The sequence below is a fragment of the Callithrix jacchus genome, chromosome 11 (assembly GCF_049354715.1).
Source record: "Callithrix jacchus isolate 240 chromosome 11, calJac240_pri, whole genome shotgun sequence".
NCBI lineage: Eukaryota > Metazoa > Chordata > Mammalia > Primates > Cebidae > Callithrix > Callithrix jacchus.
In genome coordinates, this window is record NC_133512.1 from 109,407,156 (window position 1) to 109,432,299 (window position 25,144).

The 25,144-nt window shown below is 43.5% G+C and overlaps 1 protein-coding gene across 2 annotated transcripts in view; it reads left to right on the forward strand.

Annotated features, from left to right (window-relative positions):
• The window catches only part of CREB3L2 (cAMP responsive element binding protein 3 like 2), a 138,463-nt gene that overhangs the window by 87,651 nt on the left and 25,668 nt on the right, over window positions 1-25,144 (forward strand). For both annotated transcript variants that reach the window (XM_002751946.6, XM_035254656.3), the window contains exons 3-8: window positions 9,763-9,938; window positions 12,190-12,277; window positions 16,815-16,999; window positions 19,614-19,760; window positions 21,624-21,682; window positions 24,211-24,279. In XM_002751946.6, the coding sequence (XP_002751992.1) occupies window positions 9,763-9,938; window positions 12,190-12,277; window positions 16,815-16,999; window positions 19,614-19,760; window positions 21,624-21,682; window positions 24,211-24,279 (724 nt within the window). The remainder of the gene's footprint in view (window positions 1-9,762; window positions 9,939-12,189; window positions 12,278-16,814; window positions 17,000-19,613; window positions 19,761-21,623; window positions 21,683-24,210; window positions 24,280-25,144) is intronic.

The window sequence follows — 25,144 nt, forward strand, 5'->3', positions numbered from 1 at the left end:
CTGCACCTGTTAACCCTTCATCTAGGTATTTGTCCTAATGCTCTCCCTCCCCTTCCCCCTGCCCCTCACAGGCCCTGGTATGTGATGTTCCCCTCTCTGTGTCCATGTGTTCTCATTGTTCACCTCCCACTTATGAATGAAAACATGTGGTGTTTGGTTTTTTTGTTTCTGTGTTAGTTTGCTGAGAATGATGGTTTCCAGCTTCATCCATGTCTCTGTAAAGGACATAAACTCGTTCTTTTTTATGGCTGCATAGTATTCCATGGTGTATATGTGTCATGTTTTCTTTATATAGTCTATCTTTGTTGAGCATTTGGGTTGGTTCCAAGTCTTTGCTATTGTAAATAGTGCTGCAGTAAACATACATGTACATGTATCTTTGTAGTAAAATGATTTACAGTCCTTTGGGTATATATCCAATAATGGGATTGCTGGGTTAAATTCTGGTTCTAGATCCTTGAGTAATCACCACACTGTCTTCCACAATGGTTGAACTAATTTACACTCTCACCAATGGTGGAAAAGTGTTCCTATTTCTCCATATCCTCTCCAGCATCTGTTGTTTCTAGACTTTTTAATGATCACCATTCTAAATGGCGTGAGATGCCCTTTTATCATGAGGCCAAAGCATTCACCATTCAGTTCCCCCAGCTGGGGCTTTGTTCTATTTATAGCTCTTGGGCTGTGACAGGCAGTGCTGGTAATTGGCTGAGAACAGGTACAGTGGGTCAGATGTATTTTACAAAGGGCTTCTGATCCACAGTTCATCTTTGTTGAAGTACCAATGTCTTCTCTGAGTAAGAGTCACTTACCACAAACATGGGATACTAGTCATTTTAGATGTGTGCAATCAGAGTGAGGCAGTGTGGAGGAGTGGATGGGGAACTGGCCCAGCAAAGCTTTGTCTGGATCTTGGCTTCAGTTATTTTTCTGAGTTGTGTGGATAGGCAAATGTTTGGGAACAGAATTATTTTATTCATGTGAACCCCAGGTTGCATCCCCCTTAAGGTGGTGATGGGGTTGGAACTCAGTCCACCAATATTCCTCCCAAATCCAAGGGCTCTGTTAGAGCAGATAACCACCCTGATGGAGGATGGTTGCTTTTAGGCAGCACAGAAACATGTAGCATGTACAGACAGCTGTTTACATTACATTTAATATTCTTTATCTGATGCATGGTGATAATAGCCTAAGCAAAACTAGGAGTCCTTGGGTCCAGTGATGGATGGGGAATTAGTATTTCGTTATACCTGGGAAAGCCAGTGATTCAGCTGTCCTTGTCCAATTGTACTTAGATTGAATGCAGTTCTTCTGCAATTGCTTCTAAGCCTGGAAAAAAGTGATGACACACAGTTAAGTGGAAACTCTCTCCTAACTTGTTAGAGTTTTTCTCCTTTTTTCTCCCTCTGCCTGCTGCTTCCCCTCTTCCTTCTCTTTCCCACTAGAACTCTTCTCTCTTTCCCTCTTCCTTGCTGGCTCTTTCCCTTTCTCCCTCTATCCCCTGCCTCAACCCCAGGGCGACTATAAACGGCACACGTAGATGTTCCTATCCTATCATTCTATCACAGGCTTCAGATGGACTGTGGACCCCTAAAACTATACAAAAATCTGGGTTATCTACATTTGTTAATTTTTCCAGTGAGAATTATTACATGTTTTTTTAGGTTCTCAGAAGAGTTTATGACAAAAAAAGGTAAAAATCACTGTTCTAAGATTTCATAGGAGTCTTCTATCTTAGGGGGACTTTGAATGTAGACTTCTGAAACACTAGAGCTAAGGGGCTTTACATGGCCCAGCAACCACAGGAGCCAACCCTAGAAATGTAGGTGCAGCCTTCAAAACCACGAAAAAAAAATCCTACAGCCAGCTCAGCCATTTCTCCCCGTGATTAAGACTGTGAACCAGATGCTAAGCAGGGTTTTCTGTTCTGTAAAAAAGCAACAACAACAACAACAACAACAACAAAAAACAAACATGTAATGAGGTTAAAAGAGATAAGCAGAAGCATCCCAGCAAAATATTTGTGGATACTTTTATAATTTGAAAAATAAAAGCTTATATTTGAATGACCAAGTCTTGTACCTCACCACGTGGAGGTTGTCTTTATGAATTACTATATTTCGGTCATGTTCCTTTGTGTTAAATTGGGATGCTAGGTGGCATTTGCATTGTCCTTCAATTTTGGTGTTCTTCCTAAAGAAGAAACTCTGTAGTGCTGGATGAGGGCTGTTCAGAAAGAACCAGACGTGGACCCTATCCTGTAAAACGATACAAGAACAAAGCTTACAGATTATATAGACTATGGAGAGAAGTTAGCATAAAATATGCTCCATGGAAGTGGTCTAATACTAACTTTGCACCACAAATACAGTCAATGGTGGAACAAAGGACTGTTAACTATGGCTGTCCCAGGTCTACAGAGGGTGGGCCAGGAACATGGATAAGAATCATCTTCCTCCTGATGAATTTAGTAGGGCTCTCAGTGGCAAAGGATGGCTGGGTAGGCTGGTTCACTATGGATACCTTAAATTCATGGAGCTGTGTTCTCAGGTGGGAATGAACACAGTAGTCTGTGAGGTAAAGGTGAGCAGATACTGCTGGGACAAAGTCACATGGATAAATGGGACAGCCTGGAGGAGGGCAAGGACTAGGGTTTGGTCTCTGCCTGATGGGAAGCAGGGACTGAGAAACATAGGATGGCGTTTTTTGGAGCTTAGAAGAAACACATAATTTCTCATGGCTGTTGTGTGAGAACAGTGAATGTGTGCACAGATAGAATTATCTGGGGAGAAGTGGAAAGGTATATAACATGATGGCAAAGAAAAAAATGGGTTTTGAAATATTTGTTGAAAACTGCCGCAGGAAAAGTACAAGATCAGATATGCTGAGGGTGGGGCAGAGGTGAGTCAGAGGATGGCTTAGGTTTTTGCTTTGCATTGTGTAAGAGATCTTGATGTTGACATGGTCCATGGAAGTGAGACTTGAAACTCACAGACATGAGGTACATAGCGGTGTCTTCCTCACATATAGTGTGAGCTGATGACAAGAACATCAGTCTGAATCATCGTAGAGTGGCTAGACCTGGAGATAGAAGAGGAAGGTGTGTGTATCTACTGAGTCCTTCACCATGCACAGCCACAGAGAGAACCTGACAGTGACTGGGGGCACAGAGGAACAGTTGACCTCTTCCAACTGAAGCTTGGGTTTGTAATACACACTATTTTACTATTCGTCACATTTTGTGGTGTTACCATTTACTTTTTTCCAAACAGATTTTTAAAAAATGATGTTTCCCCTTTTTATTTTTTGAAAAAAGTAAAATAATGATTTCTCTGTCTGCTTAGCCATTGCAATGCTAGATTAGTATAAGAAAGCCATGTTCACATGAATCTAGCGATTATAGTTACTTTATATATTCATGAATGAGAGTCATAACTTGTTCATTGAAGAGAAAAGGATGTAAATATTTACAGCATGTAGTGGGCTGTAGTTTAATATGATTCTGACACACTTAACTGAATTCTTGCCCCTTTCCCAGCTTCCAGAGCCCAGCCATTGTATTTTTCCTTTAAGAGATTTTTACATTAAAAGATTTGGTCAAGATCTGCCAACTCCTTTGAAAATTTTCAAAGGGCAAACAAATGAAATGCTCAAGGATTGAGACGAGGCATGTTTATTTCATCTATAAAATTTCCTTTTCACTTTAGATATGTTACGTAAATAGTAAATGGATGGACAGTCAGCCCTCACTGTACTCGGGTTTTGCATCCTATGAATACTGTATTTTCAATTCATGTTTGTTTGAAAGAATCTGCTTGTGAGTGGACCTGCACGGTTCAAACCCACGTTCAAGGACAAACTGTGTATGTGTTTTTCTCATGTAAGTGGCAGTACCTCATCTGGTTTCTCTTTTTAAGAATAAATGACCATTCTCTCTATGGTCTATATATATATATGTGTTTGGTTTATATATGTTATAAACCAAAAAGTATCTGAGACAGGTCTCAGTCAATTTAGGAACTGATTTTGCCAAGGTTAAAGACACACCCAGAGCAGATAAACAAGGAATCATGTGGCTGGGCGCGGTAGCTCACGCCTATAATCCCAGCACTTTGGGAGGCCAAGGTGGGTGGATCACGAGGTCAAGAGATCGAGACCATCCTGGTCAACAAGGTGAAACCCCGTCTCTACTAAAAATACAAAAATTAGCTGGGCATGGTGGTGCGCGCCTGTAGTCCCAGCTACTTGGGAGGCTGAGGCAGGAGAATTGCTTGAACCCAGAAGGCGAAGGTTGCGGTGAGCCGAGATCGTGCCATTGCACTCCAGTCTGGGTAACAACAGCGAAACTCTGTCTCAAAAAAAACCCCAAGGAATCACAGAAACCATCTGTGACCTGTGCCTTTCTCCACATTGAGGACTTCGGTATTTAAAGAAAAAGTGGCTGAATGAGAAAGAGGGAGGGTATGGTAATCCACGTGTTGCAAGAGAAAAGGAACAGCTAGGGGAATAGTCCATTATGCATTCATCTCGTGCTCAGTAAATCAACACTTCTCATAAGATAAGATGAATGTTGAATGTTGAGCTGGGTGCTCATGACCGTGATCCCAGCACTTTGGGTGACTGAGGCAGGAGGATTGCTTGAGCCCAGGAGTTTGAGACCAGCCTGGGCAACAACACAGTGAGACCTTATCTCTACAAAAAATGAAAACAAAAATTAGCTGGGTGTGGTGATGCATGCCTGTAGTCCTGAGTGGCAGGATCGCTCAGGCCTGGGAATCCCAGCTACTTAGGAGGCTGGGACTTACTCAGCTCTCAGCTTAATTTTTCCCTTTGGCATAGTGGATTGGGATCCTGAATTTTTATTTTCATTAAACATAAAGATAATGCCAACTCCCAATTTAGGGTTTTTTTTCAATGTGCTTGTCTGTGGCGCATATGGAAATGATGGACGATCTGTATTTTGGTGTTACTGTTATCTTGGCTTTGAGTTCATGTCTTTTTCAGTCTCTTTGTCCATCTTGATGATTTGGTAACTTGGCATCTAGCCCTATTGCTCATGGCTGCTCCATTGGGTCTTCAGATGTAAAGGACTTGCTTCTCATCATGATCAGTGGCTTGTTTTTATTTTCTTGCTGACAGCTGAGTGGTGAAGCTGAGAAAATGTGCCAGTCGAGTTTGACCTTTGACTGGAAGCTGTTTATGGGGATTTTTCTTACTCTCCACACTGTGCCCTGCTAAACTTACCAGGGATGTTTTTCGTCTGAAACAACACTTAAAAGACCTATAAACACAATTAGGAAAGAACAGTTTTATTTTTTCCTCTTGGTATCTCAGCTTCAAGTTTTAGAAATTAAAGGGTAGAATGTCTACTGACTCTTACGTTTGTAGTTTAGCCAATAACTAAGACATCCAAGGATAATTCCAGTTCTAAGCCAGTGGTTCTACTGATCTATTTTGCCAGTAAAATAAAACCACAAAAATAAGATCATGGAGAAACAATGTGATACATATTCTGCTCTTTCCCCTCTGTCCTTCGCTAACACCTACTTCACAGGTTACGTTTGTCATTTTATTTTCTGTGATTTCGTATTTATTTCCATTGAGGAACAGAGTACAAGCCAACCCCCAATAATTCAGAATGAAAGCTCTTTTCTTTCAACTACCACTGGAATGCTCTTCTCCCCAAACTACTTACTGGCTGACTTCATATGAAGTCATTTCATATTTTCTGATGTAACTAGTAGGTCTAATCAGCCAATCCACAAATATTTATTGATATGATCCATAGTTGATGGTTTAGAAGAATTATTTTGGAATGAACGTAGTAATTTTATTGTAATAGATTCTAATGTAATGGGTTTAATTTGTTCTTCACACATTCAGCTCTACTGTATCAGCTAGCTATGTTGCTGCATAACAAACCACCCCAAAACTCAGTCACTCAGTCATTTGTCATTATCATAGTCCACGTGTCTGTTTCTGTGTGGGGGTCAGCAGAGTGGTTCTGCTACTTTCAGCTAGACTCACTGGTGCCTCTAAGGTCAGCTGATAGTCGGCTGGTCTTGGCTAAGGTCCTCTAAGGGGGACTGCTCTATGTGGCTGTCATCTTTCTCCTGAGATCAGTAGATTATCCTAGCTCATTCTTCTCATGCTGATGGCAATGTTAGTTCCATCCTGCAAGCACATTCTAAAACTCTACTTGGATCACAAAGCACCAATGGCCACATCAAGCCACCAGGCCAAGCTGTGGGTGGAGATCAGCCTATGATGGGAGGACCCTGCAAAATTCTAAAGCAGAAGTCTTGGATGGAGGGAGGAGGAAGACCTGGAGCCAGAAATGCAAGTTATTTACATAATAAGGGACTCATTGACTCTCACTGAGTCAAGGGCTTCTAAATGGCCCCTTGGGCAAATAGAGCCTCTATCCATTAATTACCAGCCTAAGGCATGAAGTGGTGCAGTCCACGTCCCTGTGTGTTCATGCAAAGACAGTAGTATTCCAAGATTGGAAGTCTAGAAGTACTGTAAAATTTAAAGAAAAAGAAGAAAAAGTCATGCGTGTTCTGAATGATTATCCAGAAATGCTTACTATTTGGCATATTTCTTTTGATTCTTTTATCACTTCCTTCTTTAATAGTATATAAATTTATACCTAGAGTTTTGGTCCTAATATTTCATTATAAGTCTTTCATTTGTAATTAAAAAGGCCTTATACATGTAATATTAATGTCGGCATAAATATTCCCTTATATGGATGCACCGTAATTGACTTAACCTTTCTCTTGCTTTTTAATGTTTTGGTTATTTCCAGTGTTTTGTGATTATAAACAATGCCATAGTGAGCATTATGTATGCATAATCTTTATCCACATGTAATGTTTTCTTGTTAATGGGAAGGTTACTGGCCAGAGTGCAGAGATCTGGGTTCTGCTTCTAAGTTGCCATGTGACCTAGGCCTGGGTGTCATGTTCCTCATCTAGAAATAATAGGCTGGGTGTGGTGGCTCAAGCCTCTAATCCCAGCACTTTGGGAGGCTGAGGTGGGCGGATCACCTGAGGTCAGGAGTTCAAGACCAGCCTGGCCAACATGGTGCAAACCTGTCTCTACTAAAAATACAAAAATTACCTGGGTGTCATGGCAGGCACTTGTAATTCCAGCTACTCGGGAGGCTGAGGCAGGAGAATCTCTTGAATCCGGGAGGCAGAGGTTGCAGGGAGCCAAGATCGCACTACTGCACTCCAGCCTGGGCAACAGAGCAAGACTCTGTCTCAAAAACAAAAAACAAAAAGAGCAAAAGCATCACCAGGTCATTGCTGAATGGAGGAAATGGGATCTATGCTGTCTCTGTCTCTCCAACCCTTCCCTGACTGTCCTAAGTGGGTGTTCTTTGCTGCAGACAGTGTCTTCTAGTTCCTAAATTCCCTTGGGGAGAAGCAACAGAATCTTTTGGCTCATGGTTTAGTTGCTTCTTCTCTGGGCTGAGCTGGGGCGCCGTCTGAGTCCAGTACAGAGTGGTCTCCCTCCTCTGGCAGCCATCAGAGGGGCCCTTTGTTCCCTTGTCCTCCCCCTTCACCAAGATGTGGCCCACACCCCATGAAGGATGGAAATCTCCGTCACACCACAGCACTCAGCAGCCCCACTCTAAAAGCAAAACGTCTTCCACCAACAGAAGGCCTGCTCATCCCGTCTTTATTTCACCTCGGGAAATAAATTGGGGCTGGGATAACTCCTTAGTGATAATTGGATTTGGGGGGGTAATCCTTTGCCTTGAATATGAACCTGTTTTTGTGCTTGAAGGAAGTTGCTTATGAAACATAATTTTAATAATCATGGATTTTACTTCTTAGTTTCTGTGTTTGCCCTTCCCTTCCTCCTAGCGGTTCTGAATGATTGTACTTTTTCCTAAGAAAACTGGAGTCACATTCTTGAATGTAAAATAAATTTATAATGTGAATGACCTTGCTCCCCTGACAGTCACAGGTCACTAAGAATGTGAAATGTGGTGTGTGTGTTTAAGCATTTTGATAAAGTGAAGGGGTATGTCTTTGCTTTATTTTAGTCTCCTTTTGATAAAACTGGTGTCAACTAAGGAATGTGGACTTTGGCTTGCTTTGTCTTGTTCTGTGGCTGTTTCCACCCCCCTGGTCTTTTCCTTTCTTTCCCTCCTCCCTGCTTTTCAAGGGCAGTGCTGAGATGCGCGCTCCAAAGCAATTTGTTAAGAAATACAGGGTACCACGGCTGGGCGCGGTGGCTCATGCCTGTAATCCCAGCACTTTGGGAGACCGAGGCAGGCAGATCATGAGGTCAGGAGATTGAGACCATCCTGGCTAAACCTCATCTCTACTAAAAAAAAAATACAAAAAATTAGCCGGGTGTGGTGTTGTGCGTCTATAGTCCCAGCTACTCGGGAGGCTGAGGCAGGAGAATCACCTGAACCTGGGAGGCAGAGGTTGCGGTGATCCGAGATTGCGCCACTGCACTCCAGCTTGGGCGACAGAGTGAGACTCTGTCTCAGAATTAAAAAAAAACAGGGTACCACTTAAACTCTGAGAAGAATGTACATTAGGTGACAGAGGCACTCTGCCTGTTCAGTCTTGTCTTTCAGTTATTATCTAGCCTCTGGCCTGGTGATAATCAGGAAAGTCAAGACAAGACCCTGCTGTTTTCTCCCACAGAGTATTTAGTACATTTCAGCAGAGGGCAGATGGTTATTACAAACCAAAGTCTCCCAAAGGGCTGAGCGGAGTTTCTGGAAGTCTAAGTTAGGTTTAAGGCCTAGGTGGGATCACAGTGAAAACAGAAGAGAACCCCCCCCAACATAAAAAAAAAGGAGTGAAAAAATATCAAAAAACCAAATAACTTTCCTTTGGGGAGAAGGAGAGAGAGACCTACTCACCATGCTCACATTCTCTCCTGTTGGTTATCAACCATTTCCTTGCTTCACTCTCTCTCTCTCTCCCCCCCCCACCCCCGGTTCACTCCTTCCCTCCCTCTCCCCTCCCCTTCCCTCCCTTTTTCTCCCCTCCTCTCCCCTCTCCTCACCTCCTCTCCTCTCCCTTCCTTTTCTCTCTCTTTCTTTCTTGACAGGGTCTCACTCTGTTGCCCAGGCTCTGGAGTACATTTACGTGATCAGAGCTCACTGAAGTCTCGACTTCCTGGCTCAAGCAGTCCTCCTGCCTCAGCCTCCCAAGTAGCTGGGACCACAGACACTCACCATTGCACCTAGCTCATTAAGAAAATTTTTTTTTGTAGAGACAGGGTCTTGCATTGTAGCCCAGGCTTGTACTGAACTCCTGGGCTCAAGTAATCCTCTTGCCTTGGCCTCCCAAAGTGCTGGGATTATTGGCGCCAGCCACTGTGCCTGGCTGTTTTTTCCTTTCATGTTTTTAAATGCGCTTATTTATTTATTTTTGAATAGATAACACATTTACTCAATTTGACAACCAAAAAGAGTAGCTCATTGCACATTCAAAATCCTCCCTTCTATTCTATTCGCCATCAACCCCCACTTCTTCCTGCTTTTCCCAGGAAGCCAAGTTTCTTCCATTTGAATGGATTCCCTCAGAGTTTCTTTAGGCATGCTCACATGCAAATGAATACAAGTGTGGATTCTTACTTTGCTGTTCAGATCTCTCGATCTTTTATTCCGCTCTCAATCATCCTTCACTGAGCTTTTTGGGGGAGAAAGACCAGTGCTTGCTTGTTTTGCTTATGCCCGATGCCCTGAACAAGTTCACATGTGTGCTCATCTTTTTCCTGCAGACGAGGTGGAAAGTGAGAAGTGGTACCTGTCTACAGACTTCCCTTCAGCAACCATCAAGACAGAGCCCATTACAGATGAACCACCCCCCGGACTCGTTCCATCTGTCACTCTGACCATCACAGCCATCTCCACCCCGTTTGAAAAGGAGGAACCCCCTCTGGAAATGAATACTGGGGTATGCTCAATTTTCTTCTATATAAACAGGTTGAATTAAAAGATACAGATTCTCATTCTCCAATAAGGTTTTTAATCTTTTTGGAGTTAGTGGCTGTGTACATTTAAGGACATGCAACTTTGTGTGTGTATATATACGTATGTAGACGTTTAATAAGGGGATGATTTGGTGCCAGCTTCCTTTAAAGCCATTGTTCAGAAAAAAATTAGTAGTTAAGTTGATTTCATTCCATCTTTGATTACTGTTACAAAATAAAAAAAACAAGGAAAATATCTATGGTTAAAAAAAAAAATTCTCCATGGCACTGATTTTTTAAGCAATGGAAAGGGAGTGATGGAGGTGCTGATAAAATCCGTGGCTTAGAGAATGTGGCTGCTGGGAATGTGAGCTCCTGTGTAATATTTTACTTTCCTAGTGAGATGCTGAGTTGTTCTTACTCAAGTCAGGAATGTCCCACCTATTGATTCATTTAATAAAATGAATAATATTAACAATATTAATAACATTGTAACAATGTAAATAATATTACTAGTGATAAATATCACTTATTATTGTGTTACCCATGGAACGCATAAGAAATAAGGATTTTCCCTTACTAGATTCCATGCCTACTGCAAGTAGAATTTAATTCTACTCTGCCTTCTTTCTGGGTATTTCCAGTGTCTGGCCATGGACTGGCATCATATTTGTACATCTTCTTGCAAGTGTTGGAAGCCTGTCGTAGCTCTCTTTAAGTTCAGAGCCTCAGGTTATAAGCAAACTTCATTAACATTCCTTAGTCAGATTTCTTGTGAGCAAGATCTAGTGTCTACCTGTAGCTGGCACGGGGGCTCATGCCTGTGATCCCAGCACTTTGGAAGGTGGAAGCTGCAGTAAGCCGAGATCACGCCACCGCACTCACGCCTGGGTGACAGAGCAAGATTCTGTCTCAAAAAAATAAAAAATAAAAAAACAGATATAGTGTCTACCTGTTCAGAATAAGGTAACGCAGAAGCAGTAGAGTCATAAGTGTCACTGCATACTCACCTCTTTGTCTGTCTGTGGAGATGATGAAGGGTTGTAGACAGAGCCCTCTGCAGCTGTGCTCGGATTCCTTTCTCAATAGCTATTTAAGTCTCTTTATTAGGTTGGGCTCCCTGGGTCTATATTGCTCTCCTTGTTCCATGGAATTTTAGTTGAGTTATTTTATTTATTTGTTACTTTTTTTTTCCAGACAGAGTCTCACTCTGTTGCCCAGGCTGGAGTGCAGTGGCATGATCTTGGCTCACTGCAACCTCTGTCTCCCGGGTTCAAACGATTCTGTGCCTCAGCCTCCTGAGTAGCTGGGATTACAGGTGTGGCCACTAGGCCTGGCTAATTTTTGTATTTTTAGTAGAGATGGGGTTTTACCATGTGAGCCAGGCTGGTCTTGAACTCCAGACCTCAAGTGATCCACCCACCTCGGCTTCCCAAAGTGTTGGGACTACAGGCGTGAGCCACTGCACTTGGCCTGGTTGAGTTACTGTAAAGGATGTAGCCGGCAAAGCTCAGAGGCATGGCCTTGCCCCTGTGTATGGGCCAGATAACTCTTCTCCTTTCCCTACCAGGCATCTTATGATTAGATGTCATCAGTCATTAGGAAGCCTGGAGAGAAAGGATGTGGCTTGGTGCACAGTCCCTACCCCAGGGCAAGCTGGTGGAGGCCTGAGACTCTTTCAAAATGTACAGAATATTTTGTAGTAAAATGACTTTATATTACCACGAAAACATAGAATATTGATATAATCTTGGGCATGAGCATTTGGCTTTCAGCTGTAGAGTTCTGAGCATCCTTTTCTTTTTTTTTTTTAAGATAGGGTCTCACTCTGTTACCTAGGCTGGAGTGCAATGGTATGATCATAGCTTGCTGCACCCTCAAATTCCTGGGCTCAAGTGATTCTCCCGCCTCAGCCTCCCAAGTAGCTGGGACTGCAGGTGCATGCCATCACACCTGGCTAATTTTTGTGTTTTTGGGGGAGACAGTGTCTCAGTATGTTACCCAGGGTGGTCTCAGGTAAGTTCTGAGGGTCCTGTCAGCTGTAATGTCAAGTTTGTCATGAGAAGAAGGTTAAGAACTAAAATGACTCCCTGTCCGGGGAGCTGGCTACACTCAGCTATTCTCCAGAGTAGGCAGGTTGTCCCGAGAGGAAGACAGAGTGACAAATAGCTCTCCTGAGTGGGTCTTCAAGGCTGTGACTGTTTTTAAAAACTGTGTTTGAAATTCTTCCTCCAGGTTGATTCCTCGTGCCAGACCATCATTCCTAAAATTAAGCTGGAGCCTCACGAAGTGGATCAGTTTCTAAACTTCTCTCCTAAAGAAGGTCTGTGTGCCCTTCCTGTGTCCCTATGGTCTCTGAGTCTACAGAGAGAGGGAATAAGGCGAGAGAGCTGATATGAGTTTGTACTACAGGTGTAGCTGGCTTTATGAAACAGCTCTGTTCTTAAAAACTAAAAATTTTGCTTCCAAATAAAAATTTTGAAAGCTAAATATAATTTTCCCATATATGCACATAATTAATTTCCAGCTAAGAATTAGCCTAGTTTTACTTCTAGCCAGGGTGATTTTTTTCAAAACTTTTATGTACTGCTGCTACAAACACTCTCAAACAAGAGAACCACAGCCCTTATTTATCCAGGGGTGAACCCTGTATACCCCCACAAATAAACAACAATCTACAAAGGCACCTTGCTTGTTTAAAACAGCTCTCCTTTCAACTCTTTGTGAAGTAAATTTACAATTAATTATGTGGCCAATTCATTGTTTGTGAGCATTGACTTTGGATGACAGCTATTGCAGGGAGCCCCTATGTGTCTGGTCATGTTCACAGCTTACAATTGTGCATCTTTTTGGGCTTCTTGACATCCATCCATTTAGAATTAACTAATGTCATACTTGAGCTTGTCAGACTTTTTTTTTTTTGGTTTGTTTTTCTGAGAGTCTCACTCTGTGGCCCAGGCTGGAGTGCAGTGGCACGATCTTGGCTCACTGCAACCTCTGCCTCCCGGGTTCAAGCAATTCTCATGTCTCAGCTTCCTGAGTAGCTGGGATTATAGGCGCACACCACCACACCCAGCTAATTTTGGTATTTTTAGTAGAGATGGGCTTTCGCCACATTGGCCAGGCTGGTCTTGAGCTCCCGGCCTTAGGCAATCTGCCCGCCTTGGCCTCCCAAAATGGTGGGATTATAGGCCTAAGCCACCGCACCTGGCCAAGGTTGTCATACTTCATTTCTCTTTCTCTGTATCAATTTCTTTTCTGAGTTTCTCCCTCTTTGTTCTCCTGTGAAGCCCATAGTTTAGAATCCTGGATGCAGACTCCTGAGCATCATAAAGTCTATTGAAGCTCTCTGCCTTGTTTATGCAGATTCTGCTGGATAGATCCTGCTCTTCTCACTTCTGTGCCTTTATTCATGCCGTCACTTCCCTTTTCATTCATACTTTAAATTTATTTACTTATTGTTTTTTTTGAAACAGGGTCTCACTCTATTGCCCAGGCTAGAGTGTAGTGGTGCAGTCATGGCTCACTTCAACCTCATAAGTTTCAGTGATCCTCCCACCTCACCCTCCCAAGGAGCTGGGACTAAGGCATGCACCACCATGCCCAGCTGAATTTTGTATTTTTTGTAGAGCTAGGGTTTCACCACATTGCCCAGACTGGTCTCAAATTCCTGAGTTCAAGTGATCCTCCCATCTTGGCCTCCGAAAGTGCTAGGATTATAGGCATGTGCCACCTCACCTGGTCCCATTCATATTTCAGTACAAATTTCAAAGTACAGTTCATTACTCTTCAACAAATAAGAAATTGGCATATACAGTTGCCACCAAAAAGGTGTATGTGCTACAGTATATGAATATGAGGATTCTGTCAGAAACTAACTCAGGATTTGATTTGAGTGTAATCAGGGCTGACCCCCTTTTTTTTTTTAACCTTTATTATCAACAAAGAAAGGATTAAATTTTAAAAGTTATTAGTACTGACTAGAATCCATATTGAGACACTATTTCTTTGCACTGAGTGACAGATAGTAGTGCCTTTCAGCTTCATATACTGCTTCAAAGTAATTGCTTTCATTTGTATAATACCGGTTATGACTATCAAAGGCATCTTGCTCTTTTAATTTATGCTGTGATGTGGTTCAGAAGTGTCATCACCATCACAGTGAATCCCGTAGTGGCTTCTGAATCCGGGGTCACTGGAGGAGAAATGTTTCAAGAATAAAGTAAAGGACAGCCCTTCCTCATTATCCTGGATAAATAGAGATAAGGAAATTCAATATCCTTGACTGCATCAGTTTCTAGGCAAAGTGGCTTGTTGTCCCCAGACCTTGCTGTAACCCAAGAGCAGCATTTCAAATGATATTTAGAAATCTGATCCTGAGGCGCCTCTGGCCAGATCTGTAGCGCTTAATAGGTTGGAAAGACAAGATTTAAGTTGCTTCACCTGATTTTCTTGTCATTCTCTTTCTGTCTTTTGTGGGGTGCCCTCTGCTTGGACAGGAGAACAGTATTAGAAGAATTTGGCCCCTACCAAGTGAAAGGGACAGGGTGGTTCTAGGTACTGTGGGCTGGTTCTTGGGAACGTAACAGCCCAGAGTCCCTATTAGGTTCATCTACTTCCTGTTTTATTTATTTATTTATTTTTAAAACCATGAAGTGCTGTAATATTCATGGCATTAGGGAAACCTTGGTTAACACTCTTAGGACTCCTAACCCTGCTTCTTAGCCAAGCACCTGCCTATTGAAGGCACATGCTTTCCTTCTTAGGCTGCCTGCACCTGTGGCAGGAGTAGCGGGAATAGTATGTCTAGGATTATTTTAGTATATTCTTTAGCTTTATGAGTGCCCACAGAGAATAAAAAGCCCAGGGACCTCTTTGGCAAGACTGGCAGAGAAAAAGGGGAAGAAGAAACATCGAGAGAAAGTAGTATGTGGCACAAAGAGAAAGAAAGGGTGGGAGAGAGACAGGGAATGACAATGAGAGAGAAAGAGATAGAAGAAACGGAAGCATGCCAGGGACAGGGGGACCAGGGTTGGCTGAGGGGACATCACCTATGGTGGCCTCGGCTATTCAGGTATTCCTGCAGGAGAGAGCTGCTGACTGCTGCTCGTCCTCTCTGAGGGCAGTGTTAGCCCGTTTTCACACTGCTGAAAAAGGCATACCCAAGACTGGGTGATTTATAAAGAAAAAGAGGTTTAATGGACTCACAGTTTCACGTGGATAGGGAGGCCTCACCATCATGGCAGAAGGTGAAAGGCACATTTTACAAGGCAGCAGGCAAGAGAGAAAATGAGAACCAAGCAAAGGGGGTTTCCCCTTGTAAAATCATCGAATCGCATGAGGCTTATTCACTACAAGAACAGTATGGTGGAAACCACTCCCATGATTCAGTGATCTCCCATTGAGTCCCTCCCATAACACAAAGGAATTCTGGGAGCTACAATTCAAGATGAGTTTTGGGTAGGGACATAGCCAAACCATATCAGGCAGTTATGGGTGAGGTCATTTTTCTTGGGTCAGTTGTATCTCAGGAGGACCCTTCCCATCCAGAGTACCTTGGGCGGTCTCCATCAGAAGAAGGGACAAGGAGGTGAAACGCTGAAGCTTCCTTTGACCTTCAGCGGTTAGTTTCCTAGCTGAGCAGACCCAGTTGTGTGTGAAGTGGCCTGGAGTCATGCTCACCATGGAGCTGCCCTACAGAGGGCTCCATTGTCCTGGAGGCCCCAGGAATGAAGCGTTTACCTGCCATTGTCTCCCTTGGCTCAGTAGCAGTGTCTGGTACAATGGAAATTTGCGCTGTTCAGAAAGAGCAGTGAGACCCGAGAGTGCTTTTGTTCATAAGGAGGCCTGGTGGGATTCCTCCTTCACAAGCCCATCTCTGCTGCCCTGGAGATGCCCGATGGATGCCAACTAAGGCTCCATAGGCCCTGGCAGAGAGGCTGTTATCCTCCCTAAGGAAGGGCGAGGGAGACTTTGGAGGAGAGAGTCCCCCCACTGCACTCCCACTTATTTTTCCTGTGCCCACTCTCCTATCTGAAGATGGATTTCATGTTTTCTGAATGAAGAATTCCTGGCGTCTTGCCTGTGGGCCTGACTGTGCACATTGCTCCAGAAACAAACCGGCGTTTTTCAAAGCAGCCACTGGGAACCCCCATGGGTCCCCAAGCTTTGCTATAAAAAAAAAACTTTAAAAAGTGGATAATACATTAGCATAATTTAGAAATCAAACTATGTAAACTATCTCAAAATAATACAGTGAAAAGTTTTATCAACACCCTGTTGCACTCTACCCTGATTTCTACCTGCCTGCCTCAGGTTGTACTATTTTATTTTATTTTTTGAGATGGAGTCTCTCTCTGTCACCCAGGTTGGAGTGCAGTGGAGCAATCTCGGCTCACTGTAACCTCCACCTCCTGGGTTTAAGCTATTCTCCTGCCTCAGCCTCCCAAGTAGCTGGGACTACAAGTGTGCACCACCATGCCTGGCTAATTTTTGTATTTTTGGTAGAGATGGGGTTTCGCCATGTTGGTCAGTCTGGTCACATACTCCTGACCTCAGGTGATCTGCCTGCCTCAGCCTTCCAAAGCGCTGGGATTATAGGCGTGAGCCACCACGCCCAACCCCTGGCTGCACTTTTATTGGTTTCTTATATATATTTTCAGTGTTCCTTTTTGCCATTACAAGCAAATGTGGGTCTATATCCTGTTTCTCTCCTTTTTCATACAAAAGGAGGACTCCCATATCCACCCTTTGCACCATCTGCTCATGGAGGCTCTTCGCGTTTAGTTTGCTTTTGCACATGTCAGTTGTGTCCTGGTTTGTGGCTGTGGGATGGATGAGATGTGCTTCCTTTTTTTCAGCCCCAGTGGATCACCTGCATTTGCCGCCCACCCCCCCAAGCAGTCACGGCAGCGACTCGGAAGGCAGCCTGAGTCCCAACCCATGCCCGCACCCCTTCAGCCTGCCTCAAACCCACAGCCCCTCCAGAACCACACCCCGGGGCCCCTCTGCCCTCTCCAGCTCCCCTCTCCTCACGGCTCCTCATGTAAGTATGCATGGGCACTCCCAGACCAAGGGGAACCCTCTCTATTCATTCCCATGGGGCATTATCCAGAACAGGACCACACAAGGCTGCTTGTTTTTTACTTCTGTCAAGAAGTTTCTGTTTAATGGCAAAAGTCATGATGTGGTCAAAAGTGGTGTCAACTCTAAAGAAACTTTTTTTTTTTTTTTCATTTTTTTTATTACATTTTAGGTTTTGGGGTACATGTGAAGAACATGCAAGATTGTTCCATAGGTACACACATGGCAGTGTGATTTGCTGCCTTCCTCCCCATCACCTATATATGGCATTTCTCCCCATGCTGTCTCCCCAACTCCCCATTGCCCGCTGTCCCTCCCCTAGTTCCCCCCGCCAGACCCCACTGTGTGATACTCCCCTCCCTGTGTCTGTAGGTGGGTGTTGAACAATAAGACCTTACTACCACAATTCTCTTGGTTTTCACATGCACTCTTCCAGTTTTTATTCATGTTTATTTTACCGAACTGTAGGCATGAGGAATACAAATTTTGGGTTTTTCTCCTCAAAATTCTATTATAAATATTTGCATTAATTTGATGGTCCTTGTGGCCTGTGTCATAGTGAATGCCTTTTATATTTTAAATAAGCAATTTTTGGTGAATTTAAAATTACTCTGAGATTAAATTCTTTGATGCCTAGAGGTCAAAAACAGTTTAAGCCTTTTTTTGTGTATTGCATGTTCTTAATCCAGAAACTCAGAGCAGATGTCAAGAGCCGGCATCCATCCCTCACATACAGGAGGATGCCATAATAAAGAAGAATAGGTCATTAACTTCTTACTGTTCTAGGGGTGAATTGATTTCTGTGAAATTTAAAAAATTATAATCAGCTTTTTTGAATTTACAGTATCACAATGAGCAAATTTAAATGAGATGTTTAAAAATTCTGTAAGAACCATCCATCCATTAACATAACTTAGAAAATTTAGATTGATTCAGTCCCTGAAAGTTTTAGATCTGTAACCACATTCTTATATTTCGCCATTACTGAGGACAAGGAAATTCGCCTTTCCACTCTTTCTTCACATTTTCAACTTGAACCTGACTTCACTCCTTGGATGACTAGAATAGTTTGTATCCTATATACCTGTGTGTACTGCTATGATCAGTCCATCCTACATGTTTATGGAGGAACTCTTCCCCATGTCAGACCATCTTGTGTTTCCCTATTACCTGTTGGCACCAAGCCCTGATACCATTACTCATTGTCAGGTGCCCAACCCTCTGCTGCTTCAAGAACTCCTTACCCACACTAGGCAGAGTGGCATCTTCAGTGACTTTTCAAAATACTGCCTTTTGCTTAGAGTGCCCTACTCTCTCTTATGTAAATCATCCCCTTTCTTTTAGGAGGCTCAATTAGAATCTCATCTCCTGCCCTAAACCTTTCCTGATCATATAACTCAGAGCAGTGTTCTCTTACTTCAAATTTTTAGTGCACCTTTAGCTAATGTAATAGTCTGTTTACACACTGCTGATAGAGACATACCTGAGACTGGGCAATTTACAAACGAAAGAGGTTTAATTGGACTGCAGTTCCACATGGTTGAGAGGCCTCACAATCATGGCAGAAGGCAAGGAGGAGCAAGTCATGTCTTACATGGATGGCAGCAGGCAAAAAGAGAGCTTGTGCAAGGCACGCTCTTAAAACCATCAGATCTTCTGAGACCCATTCACTATCATAGGAACATCATGGGAAAGACCCACCCCCACTAATTTCAATTATCTCCCACTGGGTCTCTTCTACAACACGTGGGAATTATGGGAGCTGTAAGATGAGATTTGAGTGGGTACACAGAGCCAAACCATATCAACTAAGATTACAGTTCAGCATTTACTCTTATCTTTTCATGGGTATCAATTTAGTCTCACAGTCTTGATCACAAGCTACTTGAGAGATAGAGTTTGTTTTGAGTCCTCCATGGCATTTAGTATGGAGCTAAAATGCAATAGGGATTCTGTTTGATTAATTATAAGCATGGCATTCTACTGTGTGTGGGTTCCATGAGATGGGATACTGTTCTTGCCTTCATTGCTGATGGACAATCTAAGACCACGAAGCCAGAGGCTTCTGTGAGAAGAGCCTGCAGGTGTGTTCCTGGGTGCTCTAGACCTGTAGCTAAAAGTAGAGGAGAGAAGTGACTTCTGGTGTATAGAGAGCACCTTATAAAATTGCATTTTTAAGGAGAACAACAAAACTTCCACAAAGCAGGGCTGCAAATGAATACTGCATCACTCCAAGGCCAGGAAATCTCTAGGGATGTGGGAAATGACTTCTCTGCTTTTCCTTTTCATGTTTTAGTGAGTGGGGTGCTTCCTGGGAAATAATGGGTGGAGGCTTCTTTATTCTTTCCCTTGAATTATAATCCGTAGGTTATAACACTCACATGGGAGTGTCTTCCCCATCTTCCCGTGCCCTTCAAAATACCCATCTGTCACCCAAAGCAGACAGGGCATCCTTGTCTCAGAGCCTCCTTTAAGACATTGTAACAGATTCTCATTACCCCATTGGGAGGTGATTCTTCAGTGGTCGCAGTTCTTTTTTTTTTTTTTCACCCTTTTCTGCTCCTTGATCTGCACAGAAACTGCAGGGATCAGGCCCTCTGGTCCTGACAGAGGAGGAGAAGAGGACCCTGATTGCTGAGGGCTATCCCATCCCTACCAAATTGCCCCTGACAAAATCAGAGGAGAAGGCCCTGAAGAAAATTCGGAGGAAGATCAAGAATAAGGTGAGCCCTTCAAATGTAGGCACTTCTAGAGCTGAGACACAAGCAGAATCGAGGCAGCATGCCCTTCCCTGCCTTCCCAATGGCCAGCACTAACCCATCCTGTGATGGAGATCAAGGCCCAGCCCTTCCCTTCTCTAGGTCCTGGGAGGACCCTCACCACTTACCCCTCTCTTCCTCCAGCCCATCCCATTCCTCCTGAGGCGAGCAGACTCCCAAATCAATGTCTACCTTGTTAGTACCCATGATGATACATTCAGGGGTGGGAGGAAGCTATTATAATTTCCCCCTTAGGGAAATTATAATATGATTTAATTTACAAATTAAATATTATAAAATATTTTAATTATAAATATAATATTTTAATTTATAAATATAATATAATGGTTTTATAAAAAATTAAGTAAATAAATAAAAGACTGAGACTTAAAAAAAATAAACCTAAATTGCATTTTTCCTGCAATTTAGGTTTATTTTTTAAATCCCAGCCTTTTATTTATTTTATTTTCATTTTTATTTTTCCTGAGACGGAGTCTTGCTCTGTCACCTAAGCTAGAGTGCAGTGGCACCATCTCAACTCATTGCAACCTCTGCCTCCCAGTTCAAGTGATTCTCCTGCCTCAGCCTCCCGGGTAGCTGGAACTACAGGCATGCGCCACCATGCCCGACTAATTTTTGTATTTTTGGTAGAGACAAGGTTTCACTGTGTTGGCCAGGTTGGTCTTGATCTCCTGACCTCATGATCCACCTGCCTTGGCCTTCCAAAATGCTAAGATTACAAGCGTGAGCCACGGCACCCAGCAATCTCAGCCTTTTAAATTTTGGGTTTATGATATATACAATAGTTTCCTCTAGTAGACCTACGTATATGTATTTTATACATCTATGTATATAATACAGCATATATATGTGTCATATATATAAAGTACAAATACACCGAGAGTGCTTGGTTAATTTCTTTTTTTCTTGGTAGGGTTTTGTGATTACAAAACTTCTGCAGTTTGCTGGTCTATATTTGGATTCAGTAATCTCCTAACCCTAGGCCCCTCAGTGCTGAGCAGGGCTAATGAAAACCAGGGGCCTGGCCCAGGCACAGGCCTATCAGGAAGGAGGGGGCGAAGGGAGAAGGAAGACAGGAGCTTAGTGTCACTCTATCCATGCGCAGAACCAGCAGCGAGTTGATGTATGACTAAGCCCAAGCTGTCTTATTTTATAGATGTAGTTCAGGAGGTGCAGGAGTTCAACTCATTTATCTGAGACCACACTGATGCTGTGTGAGCTACATGTTCTGGTCTGGCTCCTCACTCCGTGTCCACTTTTTTTCCTTTTTCTTTTTCTTTTTTGATATGCAGTCTCACCCTGTCACCCAGGCTGGAGTACAGTGGCGTGATTTTGGCCCACTGCAACCTCTGCCTCCCAAGTTCAAGAGATTCTCCTGCCTCAACCTCCTGAGCAGCTGGGACCACGGGCACATGCCACCATGCCCGGCTAATTTTTTTGCATTTTTAATGGAGATGGGTTTTCACGATGTTGGCCAGGCTGATCTGGAACTCCTGACCTCAAGTGATCTGCCCACCTCGGCCTCCCAAAGTGTTGGGATTACAGGCAGGAGCCACTGCACCCTGACACTCAGTGTCCATTTTACTGGGGGCCTAGTTTGTAGGAAAATAGGCGTGAGTTTGGCAGCTGGAAACCCAGGAGGACAGAATAGGTGACTAGTCGATGAACCAGCAGCTTAAACAAATGACAAGCAGCTCGCAGAAGTGAGCAGGGCTTCGGTGACTTCTGTGCTAACCACCTCCCATCTTAACTGGCTTACTTATAGAGCTGGAAATTAATCTTGCTCCTCCCACCCCTCTCTCTCAGATTTCTGCCCAGGAGAGTAGGAGAAAGAAGAAAGAATACATGGACAGCCTGGAGAAAAAGTAAGCCCGCTGACAAGTTGCTGTGTTTATGGGGTAGTATGCACAGAGAAATGTGGGTATGCGGAGAAGTTGGCAATAGCAGTTAAGTTCCTCTTTCAGGCCGCCTTGGAAACCCGGTGGTTTATCAGCTATATTTTGCCTGCCACCTGGTGGTTATTTGTAGGGGATGTCTATAATATGGAGAGAAGTCAAAGTATCTTAGTAGGCGTTTGACTCACACCATTTCCAGCCAAGGATCTCGAGTCCTCAGAGACTTCCTTTCAAACAAATACCAATATTAACATTCCTGCACGTTCCTGGAACTCCGAGGAGGAGGAGCCCTGTTTTAGCTGAAAGGATCAGTGCCTCTTCCTCAGCTCCCTCTGGCCACACTCCCTCATGCTCTAGAGAGGGCACACAGGGAAAGAAAGAAAGAAGTCAGGTTGGCAGCCTTTATTTTCCGGCCACTCTAATTCATGTCCTATGTGAGTGAATTTTTGGAAAAACACCTGAAGGTAATCTTTGTTCTTTTGAAAAGTCTGTAATAACAGGTGGGCTGTTAGAAAAAGGGGAATTAAGAAAAAGACAGTTTTGTCTTAGCCCGAGAAGTTAGTTCTTCAGTAAACAAACCCAGATCTTTTTAAGATGGGCATGAGGCCCCAAGCCCAGAAATGAACTTCATGTGGATCTGGGGAAAGGAGTGGCTGGTGGTTCCCAGCTGTTTCTAGAAGTTACTATGGAAAGTTTAGTGCTTCTATCACTTGACTTAAATACTGGTCATACAGCATTAAGTATACTCAGTTCTCCATATCTGGGGGTTCACCACCCTCAGATTCAACCAACCATGGGTTGAAAACATTCAGAAAAGAGCCTCAATAGTCTGGGTGTGATGGCTCACTCTTGTAATCCCAGTGCTTTGGGAGGCCAAAGTGAGAGGATTGCTTGAGCTCAGGAGTTCAAGACAAGCCTGGGTAACATAGCCAGACCCCATCTCTAAAAAAAAAAAAAATTAGCCAGGCCTGGTGGTGCATGTCTGTGGTCCCAGCTACTCAGGAGGCTGAGAGGGGAGAATCACTTGAGCCCAGGAGGTTGAGGCCACAGTGAGCTGTGATGGTGCCACTGCACTCTAGCCTTGATGATGGAGTGAGACTCTGTCTCAAGAAACCAAAACCAAAACAAAACAACTCAATTAAAAAAAAAAAAAACCACTATAACAATAAAAGTTAATACAACTAAAAATACAAGATAACACATATTTACATAGTATTAACACTGGGTTTGGTTTATAAGTAACCTAGAGATGATGAACGCATACTGGAGGATATGTGAAGGTTATATACAAATATGACACCATTTTCTATCAGGGACTTGAGCATCTGCAGATTTTGGTATCCACGGTGAGTTCTGAAACTAATCCCCCCCCGAATGCCATGGGACGACTGTAGTCCCATGCTGTCCCACCATTTTCTATGGGCATCCAAGGTCAAGATGTTTCTATGAAAATCTCTTTACTGTCTCTTTTGGGCATGCGTGCCCCAGCACCGGGATTCCTTGTCTGGGGTTCTTGTCCTCATCTCTTGCTGTCTCCTCACTTCTTATCAGTCCTGGTAAGATTGCAGCCAGGAGTATCCAGATTACTGTAGAACAGAGGGAGAAGTATGATGGGCATTACACACATTAGGGAGGAGGTGACAGGAAAGAAGGTTGTAACACCCTAGAAAAAGGTTTGTATTTTGTACCATCTCTATTCATCTTTCATTATTATTATTCAGGCACTTGTCACTCAGCTCCCTCTTTTTTTTTTTTTAAGAAGGAGTCTCACTCTGTCACCCAGTCTGGAGTGCAGTGGCATGATCTCAGTTCACTGCAATCTTAGCTCCCCGGGTTCAAGCGGTCCTCCTGCCTCAGCCTCCCTAGTTGTTGGGATTACAGGCACACACCACCATGGCCGGCTAATTTTTTGTATTTTAGTTTCACCATGTTGGTTAGGATGGTCTCGATTTCCTGACCTCGTGATCTGCCTTCCTCAGCCTCCCAAAATGCTGGGATTACAGGTGTGAGCCACCTAGACCAGTGCCTTTTTTTTTTTTTTTTTTTTTGAGAAGGAGTCTCGCTCTGTCGCCCAGGCTGGAATGCTGTGGCGTGATCTTGGCTCACCACAACCTCTGCCTCCCAGGTTTGAGTGATTCTCCTGCCTCAGCCTCCTGAGTAGCTGAGATTCCAGGCATACACTACCACACACAGCTAATTTTTGCATTTTTAGTAGAGATGGGGTCTCACCATGTTGGTCTCGAGCTCCTGACCTCAAGTGATCTACCCGCCTCAGCCTCCCAAAGCGCTGGGATTACAGGCATGAGCCACCGCACCCAGCCCCAGTTCCCTCTATTTTTTTTTTTTAAGTCTCTTCATCTTTCATTCTTTCCCACACCTCCGTGGAGTAGCAGATCCCCCTCCCCTCCTTTTCCTCATCCCCACTTACCTCCCCCCTAGCTCTGAGCTTAGTGTTTGCTCTAGGGGCTATAATTTTCTTCTTTCTCCTTCCTTCGTAGAGTGGAATCTTGTTCAACTGAGAACTTGGAACTTCGGAAGAAGGTAGAGGTTCTAGAGAACACTAACAGGTAAGGGTCACCGGAGTGAGAGTCGACAGCACTGTCAGATGGAAGGTGGGGAAGGAAGGGGGCAGAATCCAGAACCAGACATGGCAGAAAAGTGGAGGAGGTCACAGTGAAAGCTCAGTTGTGCTGAGATGCTCAGCATGGCCAAACTCCACCCACCCACTCCTGCTACACACACACGTGCACACGCACACACGTGCTATTCTTGCGCACACACACACACACAAACACATGGGCACACATATTCTCGTATTCACATCCACAATACACATAGGTGTACACTCTCATATGCACACACATGCACACATGTATACACATACATGCATATTCTTTACTTTTCCTAAATGATATAGGATTGAAGAAGAAGCTAATTGTGACAAGGACTATTGCCAGGGAGTTAAAAAAGAGGCTTAGAGGAGAATCAGGTCAGCAAGTCTGATTCTCCTGAAAATGACATCAAAATTTAGAGGTAAATAAGAAGGCAATGGCCATTTCATTGTAATCCAATTTTAGTAACAAATGATACTTATTAGTTAAAAAAAAAGAGAAAATCATTGTTTTAAAATTCGTTTTTTAAAATTTAGTTTATTAGTTGCATTTCCAAACCCGTTTAAAATAGTAATTGCACCAGGTTGATAGATTCCTCCAGCACTTGCTGTGCCAAGCGCTGTTTTAAGCACTTTACAGCTATGAACTCATTTAAACCGACGAGGTGGCGTTATTATTCTCATTATATAGCGGAGGTAACCGAGGTCCAAGGTCACACGGTAAATGCAGAAGCTACATTTGAACCCAGGCAGTCTGGCTCTGGAATCTTTATATGGGAGGAGTATATGGAGGTTTATGCCTGGGTCATATACAAGAGAAA